The 27,016-nt window shown below is 47.7% G+C and overlaps 2 protein-coding genes across 5 annotated transcripts in view; one reads left to right on the top strand and one right to left on the bottom strand.

The window, feature by feature from the left end:
• Nucleotides 1–5,572: 5,572 nt before the first annotated feature.
• Nucleotides 5,573–24,349, bottom strand: ERG28 (ergosterol biosynthesis 28 homolog). 2 transcript variants are annotated; one of them, XM_033951295.1, is made up of 4 exons: nt 24,068–24,239; nt 23,475–23,565; nt 23,091–23,209; nt 5,573–8,100 (listed from the first exon to the last, which is right to left on the bottom strand). In XM_033951295.1, the coding sequence occupies exons 1-4, from the start codon at nt 24,198–24,200 to the stop codon at nt 8,012–8,014; spliced, it is 432 nt and encodes a 143-aa protein (XP_033807186.1). In that variant the 5' UTR covers nt 24,201–24,239; the 3' UTR covers nt 5,573–8,011. The 2 variants fall into 2 exon arrangements, with proteins under 2 accessions (XP_033807186.1, XP_033807187.1); XM_033951296.1 differs by lacking the exon at nt 23,091–23,209 and having other exon boundaries at nt 24,068–24,349.
• Nucleotides 24,350–24,841: 492 nt separating this feature from the next.
• The window catches only part of TTLL5 (tubulin tyrosine ligase like 5), a 602,590-nt gene continuing 600,415 nt past the window's right edge, over nt 24,842–27,016 (top strand). For all 3 annotated transcript variants that reach the window (XM_033951293.1, XM_033951292.1, XM_033951290.1), the window contains exon 1: nt 24,842–24,980. The gene's annotated coding sequence lies outside the window, so the exon portion shown is untranslated. The remainder of the gene's footprint in view (nt 24,981–27,016) is intronic.

Here is a 27,016-nt window from a genome sequence, read left to right as displayed (position 1 = left end):
CTCATGGTAGCCAATCCAGGACACTAATACCTGGTCAAAACCCAAAGAGTAGCAACATTCCATGCTACTGATCCAGGGCAAGCAGACACTTCCCCCATGTCTTAATAACAGATTATGGACTTTTCCTCCAGGAATTTGTCCAAATCTTTCTTAAAACCAGCTACACTATCTGCTTTTATCATAACTTCTGGCCACTTCATTTTTAAGTTTAGATCTTTCCTTTCAAACAGAGACCTTGCTAGATGTCAAATACAGCACAAGGTAACTTCACATGGACTTAGCTGTGCAGGAAATGTGAATCTCCTCATACACCCACCATATAGTGCAAAAATGTGCAAAGGTCTTTTTTTCTTTCGATCACTACATAGCCTAATGCCACACAAGCAGCGCTGTTACAAACATATTCTGTAGGTCAATGCTAAGGATAACAAAGTTTCCTTCCTTGGACCAGAAGGAGATACTGATAAACTACTGGAAGAGATCCCAAAACAACACCCAGTTGAGTGGAGTGGACTAACTGGGGGGTGGAAATGGGCCCGGAGTTTGCTCAGCAGAATTTCCCAGATCACCTCTTCCTCTCAACACATTGACATGCTGCCGCCACCACCACTAGGAACACCTCACCGGGTAGACCATCAATGCTATAAATTTTATAAAACACATTATTATATTTTCTTATAAAGCACATATTTTAACTGAACTCTCTGACATCCTCAGCCTTTCCATTCACAAAAATAGAAGGAAGAAAAGTTCCCATTTCCTGCTGTCTCATGTTCCCGACCTATACAATATTTTTTTTCTGCAGACCCTTCAAAAGTCTGACCAAATCCTCGTTTCACTTGCATTATAAAGTACTGAGGATGCCATCTCTCCCCAATCCCAGGTCCTAAAGTCTAAGACAGTAGCACAAACTAATGCTGCCAGATTCAGGAAAAAAAATTTTGATTCGATTCAGCCTATTGAATTGGGTTTTCAATTCGAGTTTCCTGCCCAGTTGGGTGATTTTTTTCAAAAATCCTGGTGGGTTTTATAGCTTTTTCACCCCCTTTGGCTTCTTCTAACCACACTGGCGCTGTGGTGTAAATAAAATAAAGAAACAAAAAGGACTTTTCCTCTCTCTGTTAAATCCTAGCTCACGTTTGCAGTCCAACACCAACTCTGTCAGGATACACATTTCAAATCTGACATATTGTAATCACAAAACAGAAAATAAAATTAATTTTTCTACCTTTTATTGTCTGGTTATATTTCAAATCTTGTTGGTCCAAGGCTCTGGTTTTCTTCTGATAACTTGCTTGCCAGGGTCTCCTTCTTTCTGCATGCTAACCATCCATCTGCCAACTCTGTCCTCTCTTTCCATTTCCCTTCCCTCCCCAGGAAGTCTGGTATCTTTCCTTTTTTTCATCTCCCTCCACAGATCCACCTTTTCTTAACTACCCTTTCATCCGGCATCTCTCCCTCCTTCCCCACCACCCCAGAGTCCACCATCTCACCCTTTCTTTTCCCAATTACCCTCCTATCCAGTATCTCTAACCCTCCTCCACACCATCCCTTGTGTCCAATTTCTCTCCCTTTCTGTTCCTTCCCTCCCTAAATCCCATGGTCCATCATTTCTCTCCCTCTCCTCTATTTTCAGACCCATTATTTCTTCCCCCCCCAAAGTTTGGCATATGCATGTCTCTTTGAACACCCCCTTCCCTCCGTGTACTTCTAAACCAGGGTCCCCCCCAAAGGCCTGTCCCCCCCTTAAAGGTCTGCCTGCCCCCTCTTGAAGGCCTGCACCCCCTTGAAGGCCTGTCCCCCCCCTTGAAGGTCTGCACCCCCCCTGAAGGCCTGTCCCCCCCTGAAGGCCTGCCTGTCCCCTCCCCCTTGTAAGCCTGTCCCTCCCCCTTGAAGGTCTGCACACCCCCGAAGGCCTGTCCCCCCCTTGAAGGCCTGCCTGTCACCCCCCTCCCCCTTGAAAGCCTGCCTGCCAGCCCCACCCTGAAGGCCTGATGCCCCGACCCACCCCGAAGGACCGCTCGCCCCCCTGGCCTCCCCGCACCACCTATGAAGCAGCCCGCAGCAGAATTACGATGTCAGCGATCCCTGCGCTGCGGTCCCGCCCCTCCTCTGACATCAGAGGGGCGGGACCGCAGCGCAGGAAGCAGTGCTCAAGCAGCTCAGGGATCGCTGACATCGCGATCCTGCTGCAGGCTGCTTCATAGGTGGTGCAGGAAGGTCAGTGGGGTGAGCGGTCCTTCGGGGGTGGGGGGGAGTGAACGGCAAGGCCGGGAGCACCCCCTCAGGTCTGGCACCCGGGGCGGACCGCCTCCCCCCCCCCCCCGTTAGTATGCTGGAAATTTATCTGCCGACTGGATCACACCGGTCCTGTGCGGACCGACAGAAATTTTCTGCGGACCGACACCGGTCCGCGGACCGGCAGTTGAAGAACTGTGGTTTAGGGCACAGCCACATCCTTTTTAGAACAGTACTGGCCCCAGTATCTGGAATCTGCTGGTGCTGCCATGTCCTTCAAAGTGGAATGGAAAAGCTTCCCTGTGTTATTATCCTTCAAAGGTTCAAAATGTTCATTGTGGTGAAAAAAACCTGGGATAAATTAATCCTAAACCAGAATTCCCATAGCAGGAGCACAAGGATGGGGAAAGCACAGCAAAATTGTCAGTAATCTTGAAGGGAGAGAAGCTGGCTAACGGGAAAGACGTGCACTAATGCTGCAGGTGACAGGACAAGTATTGCTAAAATTCTTACAGTTACTGCATGTGATACTTACAAAGGCTGTTCCTAAATCTAAACAGTGCAAAGGCCAAACATGAGACATTAGGATGGCAAAATGTGGGCTTGGGGGGAGGGGCACGTGTTCCCTACCTCCGTGTTCGAAAATGGAATTCAGCACAGAGGGACACCATACTGTCAGGGAACACGCTGTCCTAAGTGCGCATGTGCGCTTAGGGTTTTATTATAGAAGATAAATATAGAAGAATGTCTTAGTTTCCAAAATGTTTAGTAAACAAGAAAGTTTTCAGAGCTTTCTGAAATAAAACCAAGGGGCCTAGACTTCTAAGTGAAAGCAGCTGAATCTCTTGAGAGTTCTGTTTTTACCCCTAAGGAAAGGAAATGTAAGTTTTAATTTATTTGAACTCCTAGTGAGATGAGATCTGTGTATATTCCAATCTAAAGGAACCAAAGTAATAAAGATGACAAAGAGAATTTTAAATGCAATACAAACACACTTAAATTGAACTCTAAGATACGACCCATGTAGTCTGGTCTTAGCAGCATTCAATTTCATCTGAACCATCATCGCCCAGGACCGAAGCTTAGCAATTCAATGGATAATATTGGGTGTTGGATTAACATCTGGATCAACCTCAAGTAATATGAAAATGTCATCAGCGTACGTTAAGTTTCCCGAATAGTCAAGCCATAGTATTTCAAAGTACTCATGTAGATGTTAAATAAGATTGGAGACAATGGGGAGCCCTGGGGAACACCACAAAGGGCTCTCCAAGATTTTGAATTAGATCCTTTCATATTAACTGAGTAAGAACGGGAGGACAGAAATTTATCAAGACAGTCTGATCAAGGCCAATGTCTGAGAGCAGTAATGCTGAATATTCTGATTGACTATGTCAAAAGCTGCAGACATATTGAACTGAAGTAAGAGCATGTTTCTTACAAGATTGTAACTGCTGGATCTTAGAAAGGAGAGAAACCAAAAGGGTTTCTGTGCTGAAATTCAGGTGGAACCTATGCTGGAAAGGTAAAAGGATGGAAAATTTCTCCAGGTAACTTGAGAGCTGACTGGCAATAATTGATTCCATAAGTTTAGTTAGAAGAGGTATATTTGCAATTGGTCTATAGTGGGAAATGACAGTTGGGTTAAGGTCTAGTTTATTCAAGAGAGGGGTAAAGCTAATTATACCAATGTCATGCGAGAATGACCCTATTTCTAATGCAGTTTAGTAATGTAGTCAGCTAATTGATTGCTTGAGATGGAATATTAACTAAAAGATAAGAGGGAAAAGGATCAAGGGTACATTTACATCTCCTCAATTTTGCGCATAATTTTGCAACTTAGGACTCAGATACCAAGTCAAATGAGTGCCAGAAATGATCTGCTGGTATCAGTATTAAACTACCCTGTCAATTTTATTGTCAAGTTCTAACATGGTTTTAGCATTGTAAGCTTTATTTTTATTGTACACTACTCAGCCCGATTGAGCAGTATAAGAAATTTTAAATAAACTTGTAGTTTGACAAAAGACCAAAGTCCACTGTAGAGAGAATTCCTAATGATAATGATTTTATCTTCAAAAAAAGAAGCAAGAGAATCTGCAGGTGAAACCTGAAGAGATTTATGGGTATGACTTGTTAATGTACGCCAGAGTCTAAATAGAGTATCACTTTGGTGATTAGAATTGATGATTTTACTGCCATAATAGTTTGTTCTTGCCTTTCTCAGCTCAAAATTATATATTTTTATAGCGAGCCTCAAATTAAGTTTAAGTCTAAATTAGATTTACACTCAAGTTTCCTACTTGTTTGCTTGAGTTCTCTATGAGATGGTGTAAACCAGGGAAAATTTCTAACATGAGTAATGGATTTGGTAATAAGAGGAGCGAGTGCTAAATATGTTCTCTCAAAAATTGTTCTCCAGTTAACCCAGCTACCATCTACAGGGCCTTCTCTCAGAGAACAGAGTAATGATGGAGAGGAGTTTGAGCCCACCCTGGATGTGGAAGTCCAGAAATAATGTGTTTTGAGAAATAAGAACAGCCGCTGCTGGGTCAGACCAGTGGTCCATTGCGCCCAGGAGTCCGCTCACGCGGCGGCCCCCAGATCAAAGACCAGTGCCCTAACCGAGACCAGTCCTACCTGCATTCATTTTGATTCAGCAGGAACTTGTCCAACCTTGAGGGTTACATAGGTGTGTGGCACAGTGGTTAAAGTTACAGCTTCAGCACCCTGAGGTTGTAGGTTCAAACCCACACTGCTCCTTGTGACCCTGGGCAAGTCATTTAATCCCTCTATTGCCCCAGGAACATTAGATAGATTATGAGCCCGCCGGGACAGACAGGAAACATGCTTTGAGTACTTGAAAAAATTAATCTAAACTGTTCTGAGCTCCCTGGGAAGAACGGTATAGAAAACCTAATAAATAAATAAAATGTTAAAATCTTGCACAGTAATATAAAAGAGAAGCTTCAATCACTGAAAAGCAAATATACTAGCAATATCCTAACTGTGCATTCCAGTGCATCCACAGGACATGGGGACAAGTTTGTCCCTTTCTCCATGAGATCTGTCTCCATCCCTATCCCAAGTTCTGTCCTCGTCTGTACAAGCCTCACACACTTTAAAATCATAAGTGTTGGAGGCTTGGACAGAGAATGCAGCCATGGGACAGGTCTAGATGGGGATGACGTTAGATTCCGCAGGGACAGGGACAAATTTGTCCCTGTGTCATTCTCTATAACATCCTAACCTGTAAGAAGGAAAAAATAAATTTAATGCCAATGTGGACTGATGCCTGACACAACAGGAAAGTACATCATTGCAGTAAGTGGAAATAAGGAAATATGAATGATGACCCCCCCATGATATAAACAAACATATTTATAAGACTGAATTTCTATTCATTAACTTGTTAATTCTGAAATTTCCTATTATATAAGTCAAGAAATTGAAACCCAAAATCTGAGCATGAAACCAAGTTCAACTTAGACATGCATACTGTGAATTTCTACTCCATACTGAGGATCACCTCTTTTTTTTTTCACCCTGCCCTATATCTCCTTTTTCCTTCTGTACTCTCCTTCTGTGTGTCCAGTATTGCCCCTTCCCTAGGAAGGTCAGCGCAGCAGGTACTGTACTTGCTGGTACTTCCAACTGTGTCACCGTTAATCTCTTCCTCGTGCTGCTTGTCTTTTTTTCCTGCCAGGTGCAGTCAATTCTTGGGTTACCTCTGGCCTCAAGCAGAAGGGAGGACAGTAGATAGCAAGGCAACATTGCTCAAGTACCAGTAAGAGAGTTTGCTGCAATGACCTTGGGGCTGGAGTGAGGAGCATAAGGAGAGATGGTACCTGGGGAGGGGACATATTAGGGACACAAGATGGGGAACAGGCAGGGAAGGAAAGATGCTAGACAGTTGGGGGGCAGGTAGGTAAGTGGAGATAAATCTTTACATTTTAATCTTATGTACAAGTGAATGCATTTCTATGCTTTTTTGACTCAAAATCCACTCATTGACCCTATACAGGAGTATCTAGAACAGCTTGCTCAATCCAGCAGTAATATGCACAGTTGAGTCACATTATTATGACCTTCTAATATCCAGAATAACTGACTCTGGCAGCACGGACAGCAGCCAGACACCGAGAGAGTGACTCGATAAGATGCTGGATGGTTGTTAGAGGTATCTGAAGCCAAGCAGACTGCAGTGCATCCAACAGCTGCTCACAGGTGTATGGTGGATCCAGTCCTCACACTGGAGAAAATTTTGCCTGAGACTTCGATGACGAATGCAGCAGAACAAACACAGGACTCATGAGCTCAAGTGTGGGTCAAACAGGAAAAACTTTCATGATAGTTACAATATTTGACACTGACAGTGTTTCAGCAGGAATTGCCTTTATCAAGCATCTAACCAAATCATAAATAGAATCATACACAAGTTAAACTATGAATAAAGTTTCTCCTGTTTGACCCACTCTTCAGCTGGCGACATCTCTCCCTTACCGATCAAGTCCTCGAACATGTCTTTTAAGATGGTCCCAAATGTGCTCAATTGGGTTAAGAAGGCCTGGGGAATTCAGAACTCAGGTAAGTAGCTGAAGTCAAAGTCGTGGTTGTGCTCTGTGAACCACTCGCAAACAATTCTGGCAATATGATATATAGCATTGTTCTGTTGAAAGAACCCATTGGCCATAAGGAAGCCTGTCAACATGTATGGTGGGTTTACTTGATTAGCAAGGATAGAGATATACCCTCATCAGTTGAGAGTGCCGCCACCACCATGCGTATGTCCAGTGGTTGCTGGGTGTTTGTTCTGGGTGATTTTATGTCTAACACGCTAATGTCCATTTGTTAGATGGAGCTCAAAATGTGACTCATGGAAGGCAACCCTTTGCAAGTCAATGCAAGTCTAACATCGGTACTCCTGTGAAAATTGTGGCCACTTTTTGCGATAAACCCACATGAGCATGGTTATAGTCATCAGCCATCTGTTCCAAAGCCCCATTCGCAACTGGTGTCGTGGCAGTTGTTTTGGACACACATCTGGAAGTCCCCTGGCTCATTTGAACGGTGAGTTGCTCCATGGTAGCATGCCATCGGCCCACTCCAACCTGCACAGCTGACATTCATGTCTTGCACTGATGGCTTATGGTGCCCCAGTTACCACGATGGGGTATCAAAAAGGTTCCATTTATCCACTCAGGAAACACTTTGACTACAGTTGCCTGTGAACAGTTCACAAACTCTGCCGTTTCTGAAATGCTGTCACCCTTGGCCGGGTAGCCAATGATCAGGCCTTTTTCAATGTTTGATAAATCAGGCTTTCCCCCCATGGTTGCTAGCTTGTATTTTATGGTAAAGAGCACTCCTGGTGTCTAACAAAAATATAGCACTTTAAAATTTTCAGTAAAGAATATTATACTCTGGCTGTTATTCTCATTGTTTGATACTCACACAATGCTGGCTTAATCTTGTAATAACAAAGGCATGGGAAACAAGCATGTACAACTCTTGCAGGACAATGCAACTATATACTTATACAAGTGAGGATGTCACTAGAAAATAGACTTAGCCCAAGACCTGGCAATGCCCTATGTGGTCAAGGATACCCCACCTCCAGGTCTGAAAATCAGAGTGCAGGCACATGACCCTAAGCTTGTCCTTGAATGTTTGTTGTAATGAGAAGAGTGGAGGCTGGAGGAAGATCCGTCCTAATGGCTATAGCTATAAAACTTGTCCAAAGGATGGAGGGGCAGGAGAAGGGAGTCCGGTTTCAGTTCCTCTTCTTGCTCCGTGGCACCTCCTGTTCCTGCAGCACTTCCAGGTACTGGAAGCCAATCAGCATTCCCAGGATAGAGAAACCTAAAGAGGACAGAGAAGATGAGGATAGTCATGATCAATTAAATGCAGATCTCTCTCATAGTGGAGTTGCTGGTGTCCATAACAAGAGAGAGAAAGGACAACTGCAGCCTCTAAACTACTCAAAAAGCACAGCAAAGTCCATACAAAATCAAGAAAAATACTGGCCAGCCAAAATGTAATTACTAACAGCTGTGGTGCCTACACAAAGTTAAATATGTACAGTGTAGGGCAGGCCATGCCACCATGACCAACAGGTAGAAGATAAATATACTGCAGTTGGGGAGAAAACAGGCAGTATTCTCCCTAGGGCCTTTTAGCCGGGCGGTTCGCCCGGGTAATTTAGATGACCGCCCAGCTAAATTCTGCTGCTGCTGCTCAACATTAAAAAAAAAAACCAAAAACGGCTTGGAGATTTCACACCTTAGCCAGTAGCGAACTTATGCTCTGGGGCTCTAACATGTGCTTGCCGGCTTCCCTTCGAAACCGGAAGTTATGTCCGGGGGGGGGGGGGGGAGAGAGAAGGGAAGCCGGCACGCACATGTTAGAGCCCCAAAGCATGCGTTTGCTACGGGCTAAGGCGGGAGACAGGTCAGTGAAGCTTACAATTTGCTCTTCTTGCTGCTGGGTCCTGCCTACTTTCTGTTTCCGCGAAGGCAGGACCCGGCCGCATTTCTCCCAATAGGTCATTGCGATCTTGGGCCGATCAGCCTTCCTCTCCGATGGCAGAATTGACGTCGGGGAGAGGAATGCTGGTTGGCCCGAAGCAGGGAAGTAGAGAGAGCTTGGGGTGGCGGCGGCAGCTTTGGGGCCTGTTATCCAATGGCGGCGGCTTGGGGGCCTTTTCCCCGATGGCAGCGGCATTGGCAGTGGCTTGGGGGAGGGCAAGGAGAAAGAAAGAAAGAGGGCAGGCAGGGAGACAGAAGGAAAGAAGAGAAACAGAAAAAAAGAGGGGGCATGAAGAGAGAAAGAAAGAAAGGGCAGGGAGAGGAAGAAAAAGTCGGAGAAGGGAATAAGGTCTGGAGGAGAGGAAGCATACAGGCTGAAAGAAGCGAAGAAAGATTGGATGCACAGTCAGAAGAAGAAAGTGCAACCAGAGACTCATGAAATCACCAGACAAGGTAGGAAAAATAATTTTATTTTCAATTTAGTGATCAAAATGTGTCTGAATTTATATCTGCTGTCTATATTTTACACTATGGTCCCCTTTTACTAAATTGCAATAGTGGTTTTTAGCACAGGGAGCCTATGAGCTTTGAGAGCAGCGCTGGGCATTCAGCGCAGCTCCCTACGCTACAAACTGCTATCGTGGTTTAGTAAAAAGGGAGGGGGATATATTTGTTATTGAGGTGACAGTACATAGAGTCATCTGCCTTGACCTCTTTGAAAAAAACCCGGAATAGGAATGATAATTAACATTTTTTATGCGCACAGTGTGCTTTGTGTTTTTAAAAATTTTTATTGTTGGTAGATCATTTTGACTTGGTCATTTTAAAAGTAGCTCGCAAGCCCAAAAAGTGTGGGCACCCCTGCTCTAGAACATCGCTCCTTAGTTTTATCAAGTGGTGCAGTGAGGGGCCAGCACTTTACATCTTATCTCCTCATGTACAGCACGGTTCTTTATTCTAAGCAGCTCTGGCACTAATAGTACTACGGGTGCCTTATGCTACTTTCACTACCACTTGCAGTCAGGTTCGGCATTTTATCATGGTTTTGGGTTTTTATTCAGTTTTTCACCAGTATTTTCATTTATTTATTAAAGCAGCCTTTTTTAACAGCCCGATGCCCCTCCCCTATCAGTGTGCATCCAATCCACTGCCGACACTTTTTTGGCGCCTCTTTCAACGGATCAAATATCATAGCCCCAGTCGCGTGTTCACATTTATTCTGCGTACGAGTTTATCTAATCAGTGCAGAGACCTTTTCGGTAAGTCCATTTTACTCTCCCTTTTTTACTTTCCAGAGTGCTGTGGTTTTATTCTTTGGTTTTAATAGAAGCTCATTTGAACAATAATTTAGATCTTTCCCAGGTTTCACTTTTCATCTACTCGGTCGGCTTGTCTTTGAGCTACTATTGGCTTATGTTTTCAAGATACACTGTATTATCAGCTGTTCATTTCCCATACGTTTACTTTTGCCCTGTTTAAGTCTATATAGTCTAGGCATACTGTTTATAACCAGCCATCATTTTAAGTATGTATATGCCCTATTTTAGGGGGGGGGTTAAATTCTTTTAGCCATGTTATTTCATTAATTCTAAGTTCGATATTACAATATGTTATTCTTGGTTTTTAGTTTACACATTATTTATTCTTTTCTATGACATGTTCGCATCGCAATTTTACTGAAAAGTATAAATAGGTATCCATATTCAAGTTTCATCACGGTGCTCTGGTTTTGTCTCCAGTATTTGTCACTTCTGTCCACAAGGTCTGGCTATCCGTTACGTCTCATAATTTAAAGACTCACTCGTTATAATTAGCGGTGATCCACACTTCTCTTCATAATGGACATGTCTGATTTTAGCATTTGGATCTTAGTACTATGGGTTTGGTCTTTTCTTGTTTCCTTTCTATAGTCTGCTTTTCGTCTGGAGTCTTTTGAGTTTAGAATTACATTTTATGACATTTTTGTGGTTATAATTGTATGACATGTCTAAATCGGTCAAGTTATCCATTCTTTTTATTATTTTTTGTCCCCTTATACAGTGGCAGACCACCCCGGGTGCCAGCCCTAGGGGGGTACACAGCCGGCTGGATCCAGAACCTTCTGAGCTGCTCTAAATGGCACCTGCACCTCAGTGCAGCTGATGTACTTATTCTGAAGCAGAGTCAGCAGCCGCATTGAAGTGCAGAAGGTCCCGCAAAGCACAGTTACTTACCGTAATAGGTGTTATCCAGGGACAGCAGGCATATATTCTCACATGTGGGTGACGTCATCTACGGAGCCCCAGCGCGGACAGCTTTTCAAGCAAACTTGACTGAAGTTTCAAGTTTGCTACACTGCACCACGCATGTGCATGCCTTCTTGCCCACTAGAGGGCGCATCCCACCTCGTGGTCCTCAGTTCCATAACAAAGCAAAGAAGCCATCCCCGGGGAGGAGGGCGGGTTGTGAGAATATATGCCTGCTGTCCCTGGATAACACCTGTTACGGTAAGTAACTGTGCTTTATCCCAGGACAAGCAGGCATGATATTCTCACATGTGGGTGACCTCCAAGCCAACCAAAAAAGGGCAGGTGGGAGGATGGCAATTTAGGAAAACAGATTACGTAACACCGACTGGCCAAACCGGCTGTCGCTTCTGAACAAAGTGTCCAGACAGTAGTGTGAGGTGAACGTATGAACCGAAGACCAAGTGGCAGCTTTACATATGTCCTCCACAGGAGTAGACCGGAGGAAAGCAACAGAAGCTGCCATCGCCCGGACTTTATGCCCCGTGACTCGACCATGGAGCGTGAGATCAGCCTGAGCGTAGCAAAAAGAAATACAAGCCGCTAGCCAGTTGGACAAGGTGCGCTTGGAAATAGGATGTCCCAGACGATTAGGATCAAAGGACAAAAACAATTGAGGAACCTTCCGATGAGACTTGGTACGTTGGAGATAAAAAGCCAACGTCCTCTTACAGTCCAGCGTGTGAAGCGCCGCCTCCCCAGGATGAGAGTGGGGCTTCGGGAAGAACACCGGAAGAACAATAGACTGATTGAGGTGGAAATCAGACACAACCTTAGGTAGAAATTTAGGATGGGTGCGAAGAACCACCTTGTCATGATGGAACACAGTAAAGCGCTGGTCTGCAACCAAAACCTGGAGCTCACTAATCCGACGAGCAGACGTGAGCGCAAGTAAAAAGACCACCTTCCAAGTGAGAAACTTAAGAAGAGACTTGTCAATCGGCTCAAAAGGAGGCTTCATCAGCTGAGCCAAGACCACATTAAGATCCCAAACTACCGGAGGAGGTTTCAGAGGAGGATTAACATTAACCAAACCCCTCATGAAACGAACCACCAGAGGATGAAGAGAGAGAGAACGTCCCTCCAGATGCCGATGGAAAGCAGCAATAGCACTGAGATGCACCCGGATGGAAGTCGTCTTCAGCCCAGACTTGGACAAATGCAACAAATATTCCAGAACCGAGGCCACCGGAACCAAACTCGGATCCAGATGGTGAGAGGTACACCAGGATGAAAATCTGGTCCACTTCTGGGAATAACAAAGACGAGTCGAGGCCTTGCGCGAGGCTTCCAACACCTCCCTGACCGCCGAAGTCAGGGGGAAAGGAACCAAGCCGTCAGATGCAATGACTGAAGATTGGGATGCAACAGCGAACCCCGACTCTGAGACAGCAGAGAGGGAAAAAACGGCAGAAGAAGAGGCTCCCTGGCACTGAGTTGAAGGAGCAGGGAAAACCAGTGCTGACGAGGCCAACGAGGCGCAATGAGAATCATAGTGGCTCTGGATGACTTGAGGTGAACCAACGTCCTCAAGATCAGAGGAAAAGGAGGAAACGCATAAAGGAATCTCCCTCCCCAGTCGAGAAGGAAGGCATCTGCCTTGAGACGGTCTTGGGAGTATATCCGGGAACAATAGAGGGGCAGTTTGCGAGTCTCCGGGGAGGCAAACAGATCCACCTGAGGAGTCCCCCAGCGGTCGAAGACCTCGCGCAGAACTCGGGAGTTTAGCGACCACTCGTGCGGCTGAAGAAGGCGACTGAGTTTGTCGGCAAGACAATTCTTTTCTCCCTGAATGTAAACCGCTCGCAGGAAGATGTTCTGGGAGGTCGCCCATTCCCAAAGGCGCAAGGCTTCCCTGGCACAGGGACCAAGAGCCTGTCCCCCCTTGCTTGTTCACATAATACATTGCCACTTGGTTGTCCGTCCATACCAGGACCACCTGATCGCGCAGCAGATGACAGAATGCTCGAGCTGCCAGAAAAATGGCCCGAAGCTCAAACACATTGATGTGACAAAGACGGTCCTCCGCCGACCATAGCACTTGAGTCCGCAGACCGTCGAGGTGAGCCCCCCACGCGTACTCCGAAGAGTCCGTGGTCAGGACCTTGTGATGTGGAGGGACTAGAAAGAGCCAACCCCCGGAAAGATTGGAAGAGTTGGTCCACCAACGGAGCGATCGTCTCAAGGAAGGAGTGACCGTTACAGGAAGGGAGAGCGGGTCTCGATCCTGACGCCACTGGGAAGCCAAGGTCCACTGAGGGAGTCTCAGATGCAATCGGGCAAACGGCGTAACATGAACTGTCGAAGCCATGTGGCCGAGAAGAATCATCAGCCGGTGAGCAGAGACGGAGCGCTGCCGTAGAATCTGACGGGCCAGGCGAAGCAGAGCCTCCAGTCTCGACGAGGGCAGGAAAGCACGAAGGCGAACCGTGTCCAGCACGGCCCCGATAAACTGAAGGGATTGAGCCGGGCACAACTGCGATTTGGGAAAATTTACCTCGAACCCCAGACGTTGGAGAAAAATGATAGTCTGTCGGGTCGCTGAGATAACCCCCTCCCAGGATGAAGCCTTGATCAGCCAATCGTCCAGGTAGGGGAAGACCTGCAGCCCCTGGGATCTTAGGGCAGCCGCGACCACCACCATACACTTCGTAAAGACCCGAGGAGACGAGGCCAGCCCGAAGGGAAGGACTCGATATTGGAGGTGCAACTCCCCCACCTGGAACCGTAAGTACTGGCGGAAGGCGGGATGCACCGGAACATGAGTATATGCTTCCTTTAGGTCCAGGGAGCACATCCAGTCCCCCGATTCTAACAGAGGGTACAGGACTGGGAGGGATAACATACGGAACTTCTCCCGGACAAGAAACTTGTTGAGCTTCCGGAGGTCCAGAATCGGGCGTAAGTCCCCTGTCTTCTTCAGGACCAAAAAGTACCGGGAGTAGAACCCCCGTCCCCTTTGGTTCGGGGGAACAGGCTCCACCGCCCGAAGGCTCAACAAGGATTGGGCTTCCGATAAAAGAAGAGGAAGCAGGTCTTGACAGCCAAGAGAAGCCCCCGGCGGATGTTCTGGCGGCCTGGCTAAAAAGTTTAGTGAGTAACCCTCGGAGATGATCCGGAGCACCCATGTGTCCTATGTGATCTCGGCCCAGGCTGGAAGGAAGGCCTGCAATCGGCCCCCGATAGGAAGTGGGGTCCTTCGACAGTGCGGAGGGGGCCCGCCCCCAACCGCGCATCACGTCAAAAAGACGGAGCGGGTTTAGACGCTCCTTGCGCCTGAGGCTTTGGTTGGGACGCTCTGCCCTGCTGCTGGGAACGCCGGGGCGGAGGCCTCGAGAAGGCCGGCGTCGACTTCTGCGGGTACCGCCGCGGAGGAGGTCTAAATGGCTTCTGCGGCGGAGCCCGGGGTTTAGGACGGACCAATGAGGCAATAGAGCGCTCATGTTCGGCAAGCGTTTGGTCGCCGCCTCCAAGGACTCGTCGAACAACTCGGAGCCAACACAGGGGAGGTTGGCCAGACGTTCCTGCAAGTTCGGGTCCATATCCAAAGTACGGAGCCATGCGAGACGGCGCATTGCCACCGCAAAGGCGGATACGCGAGAGGCCAACTCAAAGGCATCGTAGACTGTGTGATCCATAATACCTGGGCAATGCCTTCACCATCTGCCTTAAATAGGAGGAGAAGGTGAATGCGTAATTAAGGACCCTGGCGGCCATCAAGGAATTGGAATAGAGGCGACGACTAAACTTGTCCAGGGTCCGCCCCTCCCGCCCGGGGGGGGACTGGCGCAGAGACCCGAGAAGGCTGGGACTTCTTCAACGCCGACTCCACCAGCAACGACTGGTGAGACAACTGGGCTTTATCGAATCCCTTGCAGGGGACTGTGCGATATTTAGACTCCATCTTAGACAGAACAGCTGTGACTGTAAGAGGGGAGTCCAAGTTCCTCAGAAAGGTCTGGTGTAGAACCTTGTTAAGAGGCAGCCGGGGGGTCTCTCTGGGAGGAGAGTGCAAATCCTGCTCCTCCAATAATTCCTTCGTGTATTGAGACCCAGCCGCCAGATCAAGGTCTAAAGCCCTCCCCATATCAAGCACAAATCTTGAAAAGGAGGAGGGCTTCGAAGGAGGCGAGGGAGAACGAGAAGCCCTCGTCGCCAAGAAGGAAGGGGAAGCTTCACGGGAATAACGAGGTTCCTTCCCCGTGCCCGAGCCCGAACCCCAAGAGGCCGCACCAAGCAACCTCGACGGGGTCGGGGACCGGCCATGCCCCGAGGAACCCCTGCGGGAAGTCCCCGGGGTATGAGGGACCGAGGCACGCCCCCTCCGTCTCGGCGAAGAGTCCCTCGAGTACTCAACCTCGGAGGAGCGGAGAAGCCTCGGATTATCGAGGCGAAGCTCGGAGACCCGAAGGGTCTCGGCCCCGGTCGCCGAGGAGCGACCGCGTCGTCGAGGAGAGACCCGTTGACGTTTGGGCTTCCTCGACCGACGCTTCGCCCGAGGCCGACCCGAGGGCGAGGAGCCCCTGGAGGACCTCGATGAGGACGAAGAGGAAGAGATCCTCCGAACCCTCCGCCCCTTGTCCCGAGGCCGCACGCTCCGGTCAGGCTGGTCAGCCGAGGTCAAGGGCAAGGCCGGGGCCGAGGCCGAAGCCGTCCCGGGGGCCGAAGTCAAGGGTACCGAGACCGAGGCCGCCGACGCGGGGGCCTCCGAAGGCGGCTGGAGGTGCGCGAGGGCGCCGGAAAGCTCCGAGGTAATGAGCGCACGGAGTAAGTCCTGAAAGGCCGGTACCGCCATCATGGCAGGTAGATCCGGGGCCGGCGGGTGCTCCCTCGAGGGCGACCTCGGTCTCGAGTATTCCCGCGGGGCACCCGACTTAGACGCTCGGGGTGGGGCCGAGGACGACCCACCCGCCCCCGTCGATGATCCTGAGGATGGCTTCTTCGCTGGAAGAGAAGACGGAAGTGAGGACTTACCCTTCGTCAGCTTCGGGGTCGAGGAGACCGGCTTCGACGAAGCGGGCTGTCGGGGCGAGGTCGAGGGCGACGAGGCCGAGGTCAAGGCTGGGGCCGAAGCCAAGGCCGAAGTCGAGGCCTTCCCCGCCCCGGTGTCCACCGCAAAGAGCTCCGCCATCCGAGCACGACGGCGGCGGAGGGCCCTGGTTTGAAAAGTAGAGCACCGAGTACAGGAATCGGTCGGGTGCTCAGGGCCCAGACAAAGTAAGCACCACCGGTGGGGATCGGTGATCGAAAGGAGCCGATCGCACCGGGTGCACTTTTTAAAGCCCGTCAAGGGACGGGACATGGACACAAAAAACGGCCGGGAACGAACGAGGTCCAGCGGCCGCGGCTACCGGGAGCCCCCGGAGCCGAACAGAAAATCTTTTTTTTTTTTCCGACGAAAACTGATACACAAACAAATAAAAAAACAAATTAAGCACAGCGACCGAGAAAGAAACACTCAGCCGCGGTGTCAGAAGGCAAAATCGAAGAGAGCACAATTTCCACAGGGTTTCTGGCTCCGCGGAAAAGACTGAACTGAGGACCACGAGGTGGGATGCGCCCTCTAGTGGGCAAGAAGGCATGCACATGCGTGGTGCAGTGTAGCAAACTTGAAACTTCAATCAAGTTTGCTTGAAAAGCTGTCCGCGCTGGGGCTCCGTAGATGATGTCACCCACATGTGAGAATATCATGCCTGCTTGTCCTGGGATAATGACTGCATTTGCTGCCTCTGCCTCCGGAAGACGTAAGTGACATTGGAAGGGGTGGACCGGCAGCTGCAGTCATTGCGGAACCTTGCCGCAACTCCCTGCGTCTGCCGGCCCACCCCTCCAACGTCACTTACATCTTCTAGAAGCAGAGGCAACAGAAGCATCATGGGACCTTGCTGGTTTGGAGGGAGAAAAGAGCATAGAAGGGTGGTGGAGGGAGAGAAAGGGGGTCATGGTAGTATGGAAGGGTGGTGGAGGGAGAGAAAGGGGGCAGATGCTGATGGAATTGGTGTGCAGGGAAAGGAGAGAGAGACACAAGGGGGAAGGATACTGGATGGAGTTGGGTTGGAGGAAAAAAAAGGGGGCAGATGCTGATGGAAGTGGGGGGAAGGGATAGGAGAGAGTGAAATGCTAAATCATGGGGGTATGGGAGAGGGAAGGGAAGAAGAGGAGAGAGATGCCAGACCATTGGAGGAGGGAAGGGAAGAAAATGGATGCCAGAATAATAGGGGTGAAAGGAGAGATGGAAGGGGAATACAAGGAGAGAAGATGCCATATAGAAGGGGCAGAGAGAGGGTAGACAGTGGATGAAAGGAAGAGAGTGACAAGATTATGAGGAAAGCAGAAACCAGAGAAGACAATGTAAAAAAAAATTATATTTATTTATTTTTTTACTTTAGGGGAGATGCATCGCTGTTTCTGTGGTGTTGCACTGTATGCAGAGTCCAGCTTCTTGGTGATTCAATTTAACCTTTGTCTACATTTTTCTATTTTATCCCCCCTTTCACAAAACTGTAGAGCGTTTTTTTAGCACCAGCCATGGTGGTAACTGCTCAGAATTGTATGAGAGTCTGAACTGTTACTTCCATGGCTAAAAACCACATTACAGTTTTGTATATTCCAAACTAGGCGAAGGTGTTTTCTGTGTTCGAAAGACATGGTTTTCAGTTAGGATTGACTGTGTAGGATTATCTGTACTAGTCTGGCTTGTTTAGTTTTACAATGGATGTAGTGATGTTCTGCTCTTGTGTGATGTATGGATTGTCACTAAAAATCATGTTTTTCATACAGATGGGGTATATGTCACAAAACGATGGGCCTCGGGTGTCACATTTGCTAGGTACACCACTGCCTTCTTGGTTTATATTTAATCCACAAGCCTGCTTTTAGAACTTACTTATGTATCCCTCTGATTCATGACAATTTCACTTCTCATGTTATCTTATCCATTCTTTTTATTATACAACTGCCCAGATAAGCATTATTCTTTGACGTGATTGGACCTTGAAAACTAACGGCAACAGTGTTCTCCCCAGAAATTTTTTCCAGCCATGAAAACTATTTGCTGCATTTAGTGTGCCACAAAAAACATTTGCTCCATTTAGTGTACCGGAGTTAAAAAAGTTTGAGAGACACTGCTCTATACCATTTGAAAAAGGGCAAATATCTAATTATTCTTAAATTTAATAGAAAAATTATGGAATAAGAAAGGCAGTCATATTGAGCATTAGAAAATAACTAATAATAATTAACTAATACAAAGAGTACACATTTAGGGCTCCTTTTACTAAGCTGCGATAGCGGTTTTACCGTGCGCTTAGCTCGCGCAGAATTGCTGCACATGCTAGACGCTAATGCCAGCATTGAGCTGGCGTTAGTTCTAGCCATGTAGCGCGGCAATTCTACACGTGCTAAAAACGCTATTGCAGCTTAGTAAAAGGAGCCCTTAATTTTCCCTACCACCAAATTTCCCTGTCCCGCCCGGCTACTTTTTCATGCCACCCGGCTGGAAAAAATTTCTGGGGAGAACACTGACAGGGAAATGTTTAAAAACAGTTATGAGCCAAAAGTAATTTTATTTCCTGGCTGGGGCCCAAATTTTAGAAATATCTCTTTTGCCAAAATATATTTATTTTAAAAATGTATACTCCATTCAACCCTAGGTGGATTAAAACATATAAAGTTGCAAAAAAAATTATTAACCACACAGTTTACCAACCCCCCCTCTAAATTCATAAGCTGTTGTGCTAAAATTTAAAAATTGGAAAAATCCTAAGTGTGTTTTGAGCACCTTTTAAAATTGTTGTAATGATAAGGTGACCATACGTCCTGTTTTCGGTTCCCCTGTCTCGTTGTCCCCACACACAGCTTTGGGACGCCAAAATGTCCTGTTTTCAAGGATAGCGTCCCGAAGCTGTGCGTGGGAACAACGGGACAGGCGATCGCTTCCTGTCCCTTCCTGCCACACCCCAAAAAAAAAAGCATCCCTTCCAGCCCGATTTAAACTCCCCCCCTTCCCCGGTCTACCACCGCTGCTCCTCTGCTTACCTTCCTGCAGCTAATCGTGCCCAGAAGCCTTCTTCCCGACGTCAATTCTGACGTTGGAGAGGACGTTCCAGTCAGTCAATCGCTGGCTGACTTTGGGGGAGGTAGGCAGGGATGCAGGCTGGCTTTGATGGAGGCAGGCAGGCTGGCTTTGGGGGAGGTAGGTCGGCAGGCTTTTTGGGAGGGAGTGGGACAAAGGCTTGCAGGCAGTGAGGGGGGACATAGGAAGGAGGGATGAAGGAAGGAGAGAAAGAGGCAGAGAAGGTAGGGGGATTGTAAGTAGAAGAAAGACTAGAGAGATAAAGGCCTGGACCAAAGGGGAAAGACAGGAGGCAGAAGCAGGACTTTGGTAGGTGCAGAAAGAGGGGGAGAGCCCCTGAGGAAGAGCAGAGAAAGGCAAGATCATAACAGAGGAGGGAGAGAGAGGGAGACCTGGAACAAAGGAGAACTGGGGGCACTAAGGAAGGAGGCACTGGGGCACTAAGGACATAGGAAGGAGGCGCTGGGGACACTAAGGACATAGGAAGAAGGCGCTGGGGACACTAAGGACATAGAAAGGGGCACTAAGGACATAGGAAGGAGGCACTGGGGGTACTAAAGACATAGGAAGGAGGCACTGGGTGCACTAAGGACATAGGAAGAAAGGAGGGAGGGAATAGAAAGGGACAATTGTTGGGCCTGAGTGCAGAAAGAAATGAAAGAAAGGATGCACAGTCAGAAGGAAACGCAACCAAACTCATGAAATCACCAGACAGCAAAGGTAGGAAAAATGATTTTATTTTCAATTTAGTAATCAAAATGTGTCAGTTTTGAGAATTTATATCTGCTGTCTATATTTTGCACTATATTTGTCTATTTTTCTATAGTTACTGAGGTGACATCTTTGAAAACCCCCCAAAATATAAATGTTTTGTGTTTTTTTTTTTTAATTTTATGGTTACCATTATGAAATAATAAGATATTGTGTGTACATGAAAAATGAATGGAAGAAATCGGGGGCAGGGCTAGGGTGGGATTGGGGGTGGGGGTGGGGCTAGGGCGTGACTGAATATTAATAGATGTCCCGTTTTAATGAAAAAAATAAATGGTCACGTTAACATAGAAACATAGAAATAGACGGCAGATAAGGGCCACGGCCCATCTAGTCTGCCCACCTCAATGACCCTCCCCTACTTTTCTCTGTGAATAGATCCCACGTGTCTATCCCATTTGGCCTTAAAATCAGGCACGCTGCTGGCCTCAATAACCTGAAGTGGAAGACTATTCCAGCGATCACTTTCAGTGAAAAAGAATTTCCTGGTGTGCCCGTGCAGTTTCCCACCCCTGATTTTCCACGGATGCCCCCTTGAAAAAGAAGATATCTTCTTCCACCTCGATGCGGCCTGTGAGATACTTGAATGTCTCGATCAAAGCGGATTACAAAAAGAGTTATGGAAGAAGGGTTACAACGTTAGATCAGAGAAGGTTTCCAAGAGAGGGAAAAGTAGGATCCGGGGTTAGGGAGGGGATGGTAAGAGGGGGGTTAAGCTTTATCAAGGTATTAAGCTTTATTAAGGGATTTCTTGAAGATTATAGTTTTTATTTCCTTTCTGAACATCTTGTAGTCTGGGGTTGTTGTCAACCCCAGGTTGGAGACTTGGTTTTCCTACTGGCCACATCTCTCCCTATGCACTGTAGCATCCTTCTAGCTATCAATGTCGCCGTTTGGCCACCTTAAGATTATCACATAATCCCATCCAAGTCCCGCTTCTCCTTCATGAACAAAAGTTCTTCACCCTCTAGTCTAAACTGTTACTGTTCCTCACCTTTTCTCAGAGATGGCCATAGAGTATGGTACTGGGGTTCAAGAAAGGATTGGACAATTTCCTGCTGGAAAAAGGGATAAAGAGGTATAGATAGAGGATTACTGCACAGGTCCTGGACCTGTTGGGCCGCCACGTGAGCGGACTGCTGGGCACGATGGACCTCAGGTCTGACCCAGTGGAGGCATTGCTTATGTTCTTATGTCACCCCTCTCTATGCGTTCCTCGAGTAAGTACAGCTGCAACTTATCCAGCCGTTCCTCGTACGGGAGATCCTTGAGTCCCAAGACCATCTGGGTGGCCATTCTCTGGACCGACTCCAGTCTCAGCACATCCTTACGGTAATGCGGCCTCCAGAACTGCACACAGTATTCCAGGTGGGGCCTCACCATGGATCTATACAATGGCATAATGAGGAACAAAAATGGAGTGGCTGAGTGGTTACAGCAATTGAGTTTGATTTCCACTGCAGCTCCTTGTGCTTCTGGGCAAGTCACTTAACACTTCATTGCCCCAGGTACAGAAAAAGCAGTATATCCATTCCAATTTTTAAAAGGGCTCCAGGGGAGATCGGAAAGCCTCACTTCAGTGCAAGGCAAAATGGTAGCAAAATTACTTACTAAAGCAAGTGTTCTCCGAGGACAACAGGCCGAATATTCTCACAGATCCTTCCACCTCCCCTTGAAGTTGTATTCTAAAAGCGATAGTATAGGGCAGTGTTTCTCAACCTTTTCAAGCCATGCACCCCCTAAGCCAGGGGTGTCAAAGTCCCTCCTTGAGGGCCGCAATCCTGTCAGGTTTTCAGGATTTCCTCAATGAATATGCATGAGATCTATTAGCATACAATGAAAGCAGTGCATACAAATAGATCTCATATATTCATTGGGGAACTCCTGAAAACCCGACTGGATTGTGGCCCTCGAGGAGGGACTCTGACACCCCTGCCCTAAGCCTAACAAATACCAACCGAGTAACCCCGCCCAAGCTCTACCCTAAACTGCCCAAGCTCAGCCCGTGACTCCATTCCCATAATAATAATACTAATTGTAATGCAATTTCTTCCAACCATTTTACATAAACACACAATATAATCTTATTAATACATAATGGTAACCACAAAATTAAAAACACACAAAGCACACTGTTAGTGATCTGTAACCTGTCACTAAAATCGTCTGTAGCACCTGAAGTTTGGAGGGTGGCCAATGTTACGTTGATTTTTAAAAAGGGCTCCAGGGGAGATACGGGAAATTACAGACTGGTAAGCCTCACTTCAGTGCAGGGCAAAATGGTAGAAACTTTCTCTAGTTATATTAATGGGCATGGCACAGTTGTGGTGCAGTTCCAATTTGAGAGTTATAGGCACCATTTGGGATCTAAATTCTTGCAGTACTTCCAGGACTGAATTCTCAGGGTCTATCAAAAACACCACAGTATCATCTGCAATGTAAGCAAACATTTTATGATTCAAGTCCCAAATGTATTATTTTAACTGAGGGATCTCTCTGTAGGCTGTTGAGGAAAGGGGCACTTAATAAAAGAAACAATAATGGGGATATTGGGCAGCCTTCATGGATGCCCCACTGGATCTTAAAAGTTTGGGAGATTGCCTCCACTGATAAGTAAAGCAGCCTGAAAGAGCCAAGTGACTAAGATGAATTCTTTTCTAGCATTGTAACCGATTTCAAGAGTATTCTCAGGTCCCCAAGATTTCTCATACATTCTACACAATGTGTCTGCCTGTCACAAAGCCAACCTGATCATCATGTACCAAGTGTGCCAATATTTCACCTAATCAAAATGCCAAGACTTTGGCCTCTTTTGTTTATCCTTTGTTGTGTAAATCAGTGAAATAAAACGCCTGCTTTAATGCATTCTTAAGTGTGTTTTTTAGATAAGAGAATGTAAAGTCTTAATAGGCATTGAAGATCTGATTACCAACAACTCTGTGTGTGAAGTTCTAAAAGGCCACATAGAGCAGGTACTCAGAACAAGACCCTATAGCCCAAAGGTGTAGTTTGTGCACATAGTTACCTATTTTATAAAATATAGACAAGTACATTGCATCTCCAACCATATACAGCACACGGGGTGCCATGCATACTTGTAAAATTGCATAGTGGTATATGTGCATATAAAACATTATAAAATCACACTCCCAAAAATGCATAGCCCAAAACATAAGCTATATCCCTTGAACTTACTAGCCACCATCAGGGGCGCCATGACACCTATGGTGAAGGAGGCTGTCCTGTACACAAACACCTCGGAGAGAAAATGAGCCAAAGCTAAGAAGAAGCTGCAGAGGGTGATGTGATATAATCTGCAGGGACAGGAGGGAGGGAGAGGGAAGAGATATACAGAGTAAGAACAAGACAGATACTTTAATGTGTTATCAATGAGGGTGATCCCCTACTGTGGGAGATGAATTCTGCTGCTCCCAGCACCCTTCTCCCCCACACAAGATGTTAGGAATGGTCCAATGGTTAGTGCTAGACACTATTATCATTATCTATAGCTAACACAGCCTTCCAACATGAGTGGAGACGTCTGAAGGAAATGGCAGTCATGTGGGGAGGGACTCTTACGTCTTGTTTTGTATGTCAATGGCACAGGCGCAGCGTACTACGGAGGCCAAGAGGGTCCAGATCCCAAAGGTTCGAGCCTGCAGCCCATTCACTGTAAGGAAAAAAAGCCAGAAAGCCAACAGTTAATCTCTGCTCTAAGCAGCCTGACCTCCTATCTACTAACTGCCAGGACCTGTTCTTTTGGATCTTCACTGCTCGAACCTGGCACCATTTTAACCTCTCAACAAAACCAAAAAAAGGAACTGTAGTACCTATTTCAACTTTTGTAACCAAAGCGGTGCTCAGAACCGTACAACAGTAAGAAAATCACAAATCGGGGAATGCTCCCTGTAGGTGATTTCAATCATCTATCATTTGGTAGAAAGGTGATAAAATAAACTTCAAAAAACCCATTAAGTGTTCATTGTGGTGAAAAAAACCTTCCAAAGTTCAAACTCATAAATTATTCCTTGGAGTAAGGAAGTTGGCCAGTGGCTTCCTCAGAGCAAAACTTCTCCTCTGCTCCCCAAATTACATCACTTCCTGTTCTACCCTTTGGGAAGCCATTTTCACCTCTTGCAGAGGTTTTCCATTTCTCTCGTAGCGGGCCTTACCCAGCTCTGGCCTCCCGGTGTACAGCTTTTCCGACAGGAAGCCGTGGTCCCGGAAGCTTTGCACCGTGTTGCCTAGAGCAATGACGGAGACCATGAAGAGCCAACTGCGCAGAATATTCAGGAAGCGGCTCATCTTCACTGGAAAACAAAGCGAAGGCGAGACGGACGGAGGCTCGCGCTCAGCACGGCCCAATGGCAGGGAGGCGACGACGGCCGCGCCCCCTCGCGCTCACCACAAGGGAGAAGGCGGCCCCACCCTCTCTCCTCACACGCGCTCAGCAGGACCAATCGCAGGAAGGCAACGACGGCTCCGCCCCCTCACCACAAGGAAAGGGAGAAGGCAGCTGCACCCTCTCTCCTCACACGCGCGCTCAGCACGGCCCAATGGCAGGGAGGCGACTGCCCGCACACGCGCTTAGCACCTACAGTAGACCGGAGAAAGCGGCCCCACCTCCTCGCGCTCGCCACAAGGGAGAAGGCAGCCCCACCCTCTCTCCTCACACGCGCGCTCAGCAGCACCAATCGCAGGAAGGCAACGACGGCCCCGCCCCCTGCCCGCACTTAGCATCGACAGTAGACGGGAGAAAGCGGCCCCGCCCCCTCGCGCTCACCACAAGGAAAAAGGAGGCGGCGGCCCCACCTTCCTCATACGCGCACTAGCACGGCCCAATCAGTCTTTTCCTATACCGCCCTTTCTTCCCAACGTGCGCCCCCGCCTGCCGTTCCGGGATCCCCTTCTAGCGAACGACTCTCCCAGCTCAGCCTTTCCGGGCGGGAAAAGCCGGTGCAGGGAAGCGGAAGTGACGCAGAGGAAGTGCCGCTTGGCGGGCTGCGCCTGCGCCCTTCAACGGTTGGTTGTTGTAGTAACGGAGGAAGCCGGCAGTGAAGGGAAGGAGGGCGCGGTGAGCTGCAGGTAAATCCCAGGCTCGTTGCCACCTGACTGCTCCCCTTTCTCCTCGTGCTTTTTCTTCCGAGGAAGGGGCATGGCTGTTCCCTCTCCTAAACTCACTTCTTGGCTTCTCAATACTGTACAATTCAAGCTCCTCTTCCTGACCTCCCTCAGCTGCCCCTCACGGTTCCTCTTCACTTATCTCCCCCTATGATCCCCCCCACCCCTCCTATCTCTGCCCTTCTCTTCAACTGCCAACTTCAGACTCTGTCCTTTCTGCCTTGCTGCGTCCTATGCTTGGAACAAGCTGCCTGAATCCCTACAGTGGGCTCCGTCTCAGGCAGTGTTCAAGGCCCACCTCTTGGAGAGTGCTTTCGACTCCTAACTCTCTCACCTTGGGTTCTGCATCCCCAACCCTCTATGTCATGTCTGTCTAAGTTAGATTGTAAGCTCTTCCGAGCAGGGACTGTCTTGACTCCTAACTCTCTCATCTTAGGTTCTGCATCCCCAAACCTCTATGTCATGTCTGTCTCTCCAAGTTAGATGGTAAGCTCTTCAGAACAGGGACAGTCTATAAATGTCATCCCACCTCTTGGAGAGTGCTTTCGACTCCTAACTCCTCTCACCTTGGATTCTGCATCCCTAACCCTCTATGTCATGTCTGTCTAAGTTAGATTGTAAGCTCTTCGAGTAGGGACTGTCTTGACTCCTAACTCTTCTCACCTTAGGTTCTGCATCCCCAGCCCTCTATGTCATGTCTGTCTGTCCAAGTTAGATTGTAAGTTCTTTTGAACAGGGATAGTCTATAAATATATGCCCACCTCTTGGAGAGTGCTTTTGATTCCTAACTCCTTTCACCTTGGGTTCTGCATCCTCAATCCTCTATGTAGTCTGTCTCTCCAAGTTAGATGGTAAGCTCTTCTGAACAGGGACAGTCTATGTCAGCCCACCTCTTGGAGAGTGCTTTTGATTCCTAACTCCTTTCACCTTGGGTTCTGCATCCTCAATCCTCTATGTAGTCTGTCTCTCCAAGTTAGATGGTAAGCTCTTCTGAACAGGGACAGTCTATGTCAGCCCACCTCTTGGAGAGTGCTTTTGATTCCTAACTCCTTTCACCTTGGGTTCTGCATCCTCAATCCTCTATGTAGTCTGTCTCTCCAAGTTAGATGGTAAGCTCTTCTGAACAGGGACATTCTCTGTCAGCCCACCTCTTGGAGAGTGCTTTTGATTCCTAACTCCTCTCACCTTAGGTTCTGCATCCCCAACCCTCTATGTCATGTCTGTCTCTCCAAGTTAGATGGTAAGCTCTTCTGAACAGGGACAGTCTATAAATGTCATCCCACCTCTTGGAGAGTGCTTTCGACTCCTAACTCCTCTCACCTTGGGTTCTGCATCCCTAACCCTCTATGTCATGTCTGTCTAAGTTAGATTGTAAGCTCTTCGAGTAGGGACTGTCTTGACTCCTAACTCTTCTCACCTTAGGTTCTGCATCCCCAGCCCTCTATGTCATGTCTGTCTGTCCAAGTTAGATTGTAAGTTCTTTTGAACAGGGATAGTCTATAAATATATGCCCACCTCTTGGAGAGTGCTTTTGATTCCTAACTCCTTTCACCTTGGGTTCTGCATCCTCAATCCTCTATGTAGTCTGTCTCTCCAAGTTAGATGGTAAGCTCTTCTGAACAGGGACATTCTCTGTCAGCCCACCTCTTGGAGAGTGCTTTTGATTCCTAACTCCTCTCACCTTAGGTTCTGCATCCCCAACCCTCTATGTCATGTCTGTCTCTCCAAGTTAGATGGTAAGCTCTTCTGAACAGGGACAGTCTATAAATGTCATCCCACCTCTTGGAGAGTGCTTTCGACTCCTAACTCCTCTCACCTTGGGTTCTGCATCCCTAACCCTCTATGTCATGTCTGTCTAAGTTAGATTGTAAGCTCTTCGAGTAGGGACTGTCTTGACTCCTAACTCTTCTCACCTTAGGTTCTGCATCCCCAGCCCTCTATGTCATGTCTGTCTGTCCAAGTTAGATTGTAAGTTCTTTTGAACAGGGATAGTCTATAAA

The sequence above is a fragment of the Geotrypetes seraphini genome, chromosome 7 (genome assembly GCF_902459505.1).
Source record: "Geotrypetes seraphini chromosome 7, aGeoSer1.1, whole genome shotgun sequence".
Lineage (NCBI taxonomy): Eukaryota > Metazoa > Chordata > Amphibia > Gymnophiona > Dermophiidae > Geotrypetes > Geotrypetes seraphini.
This window is presented reverse-complemented; position numbering and strand designations above follow the sequence as displayed.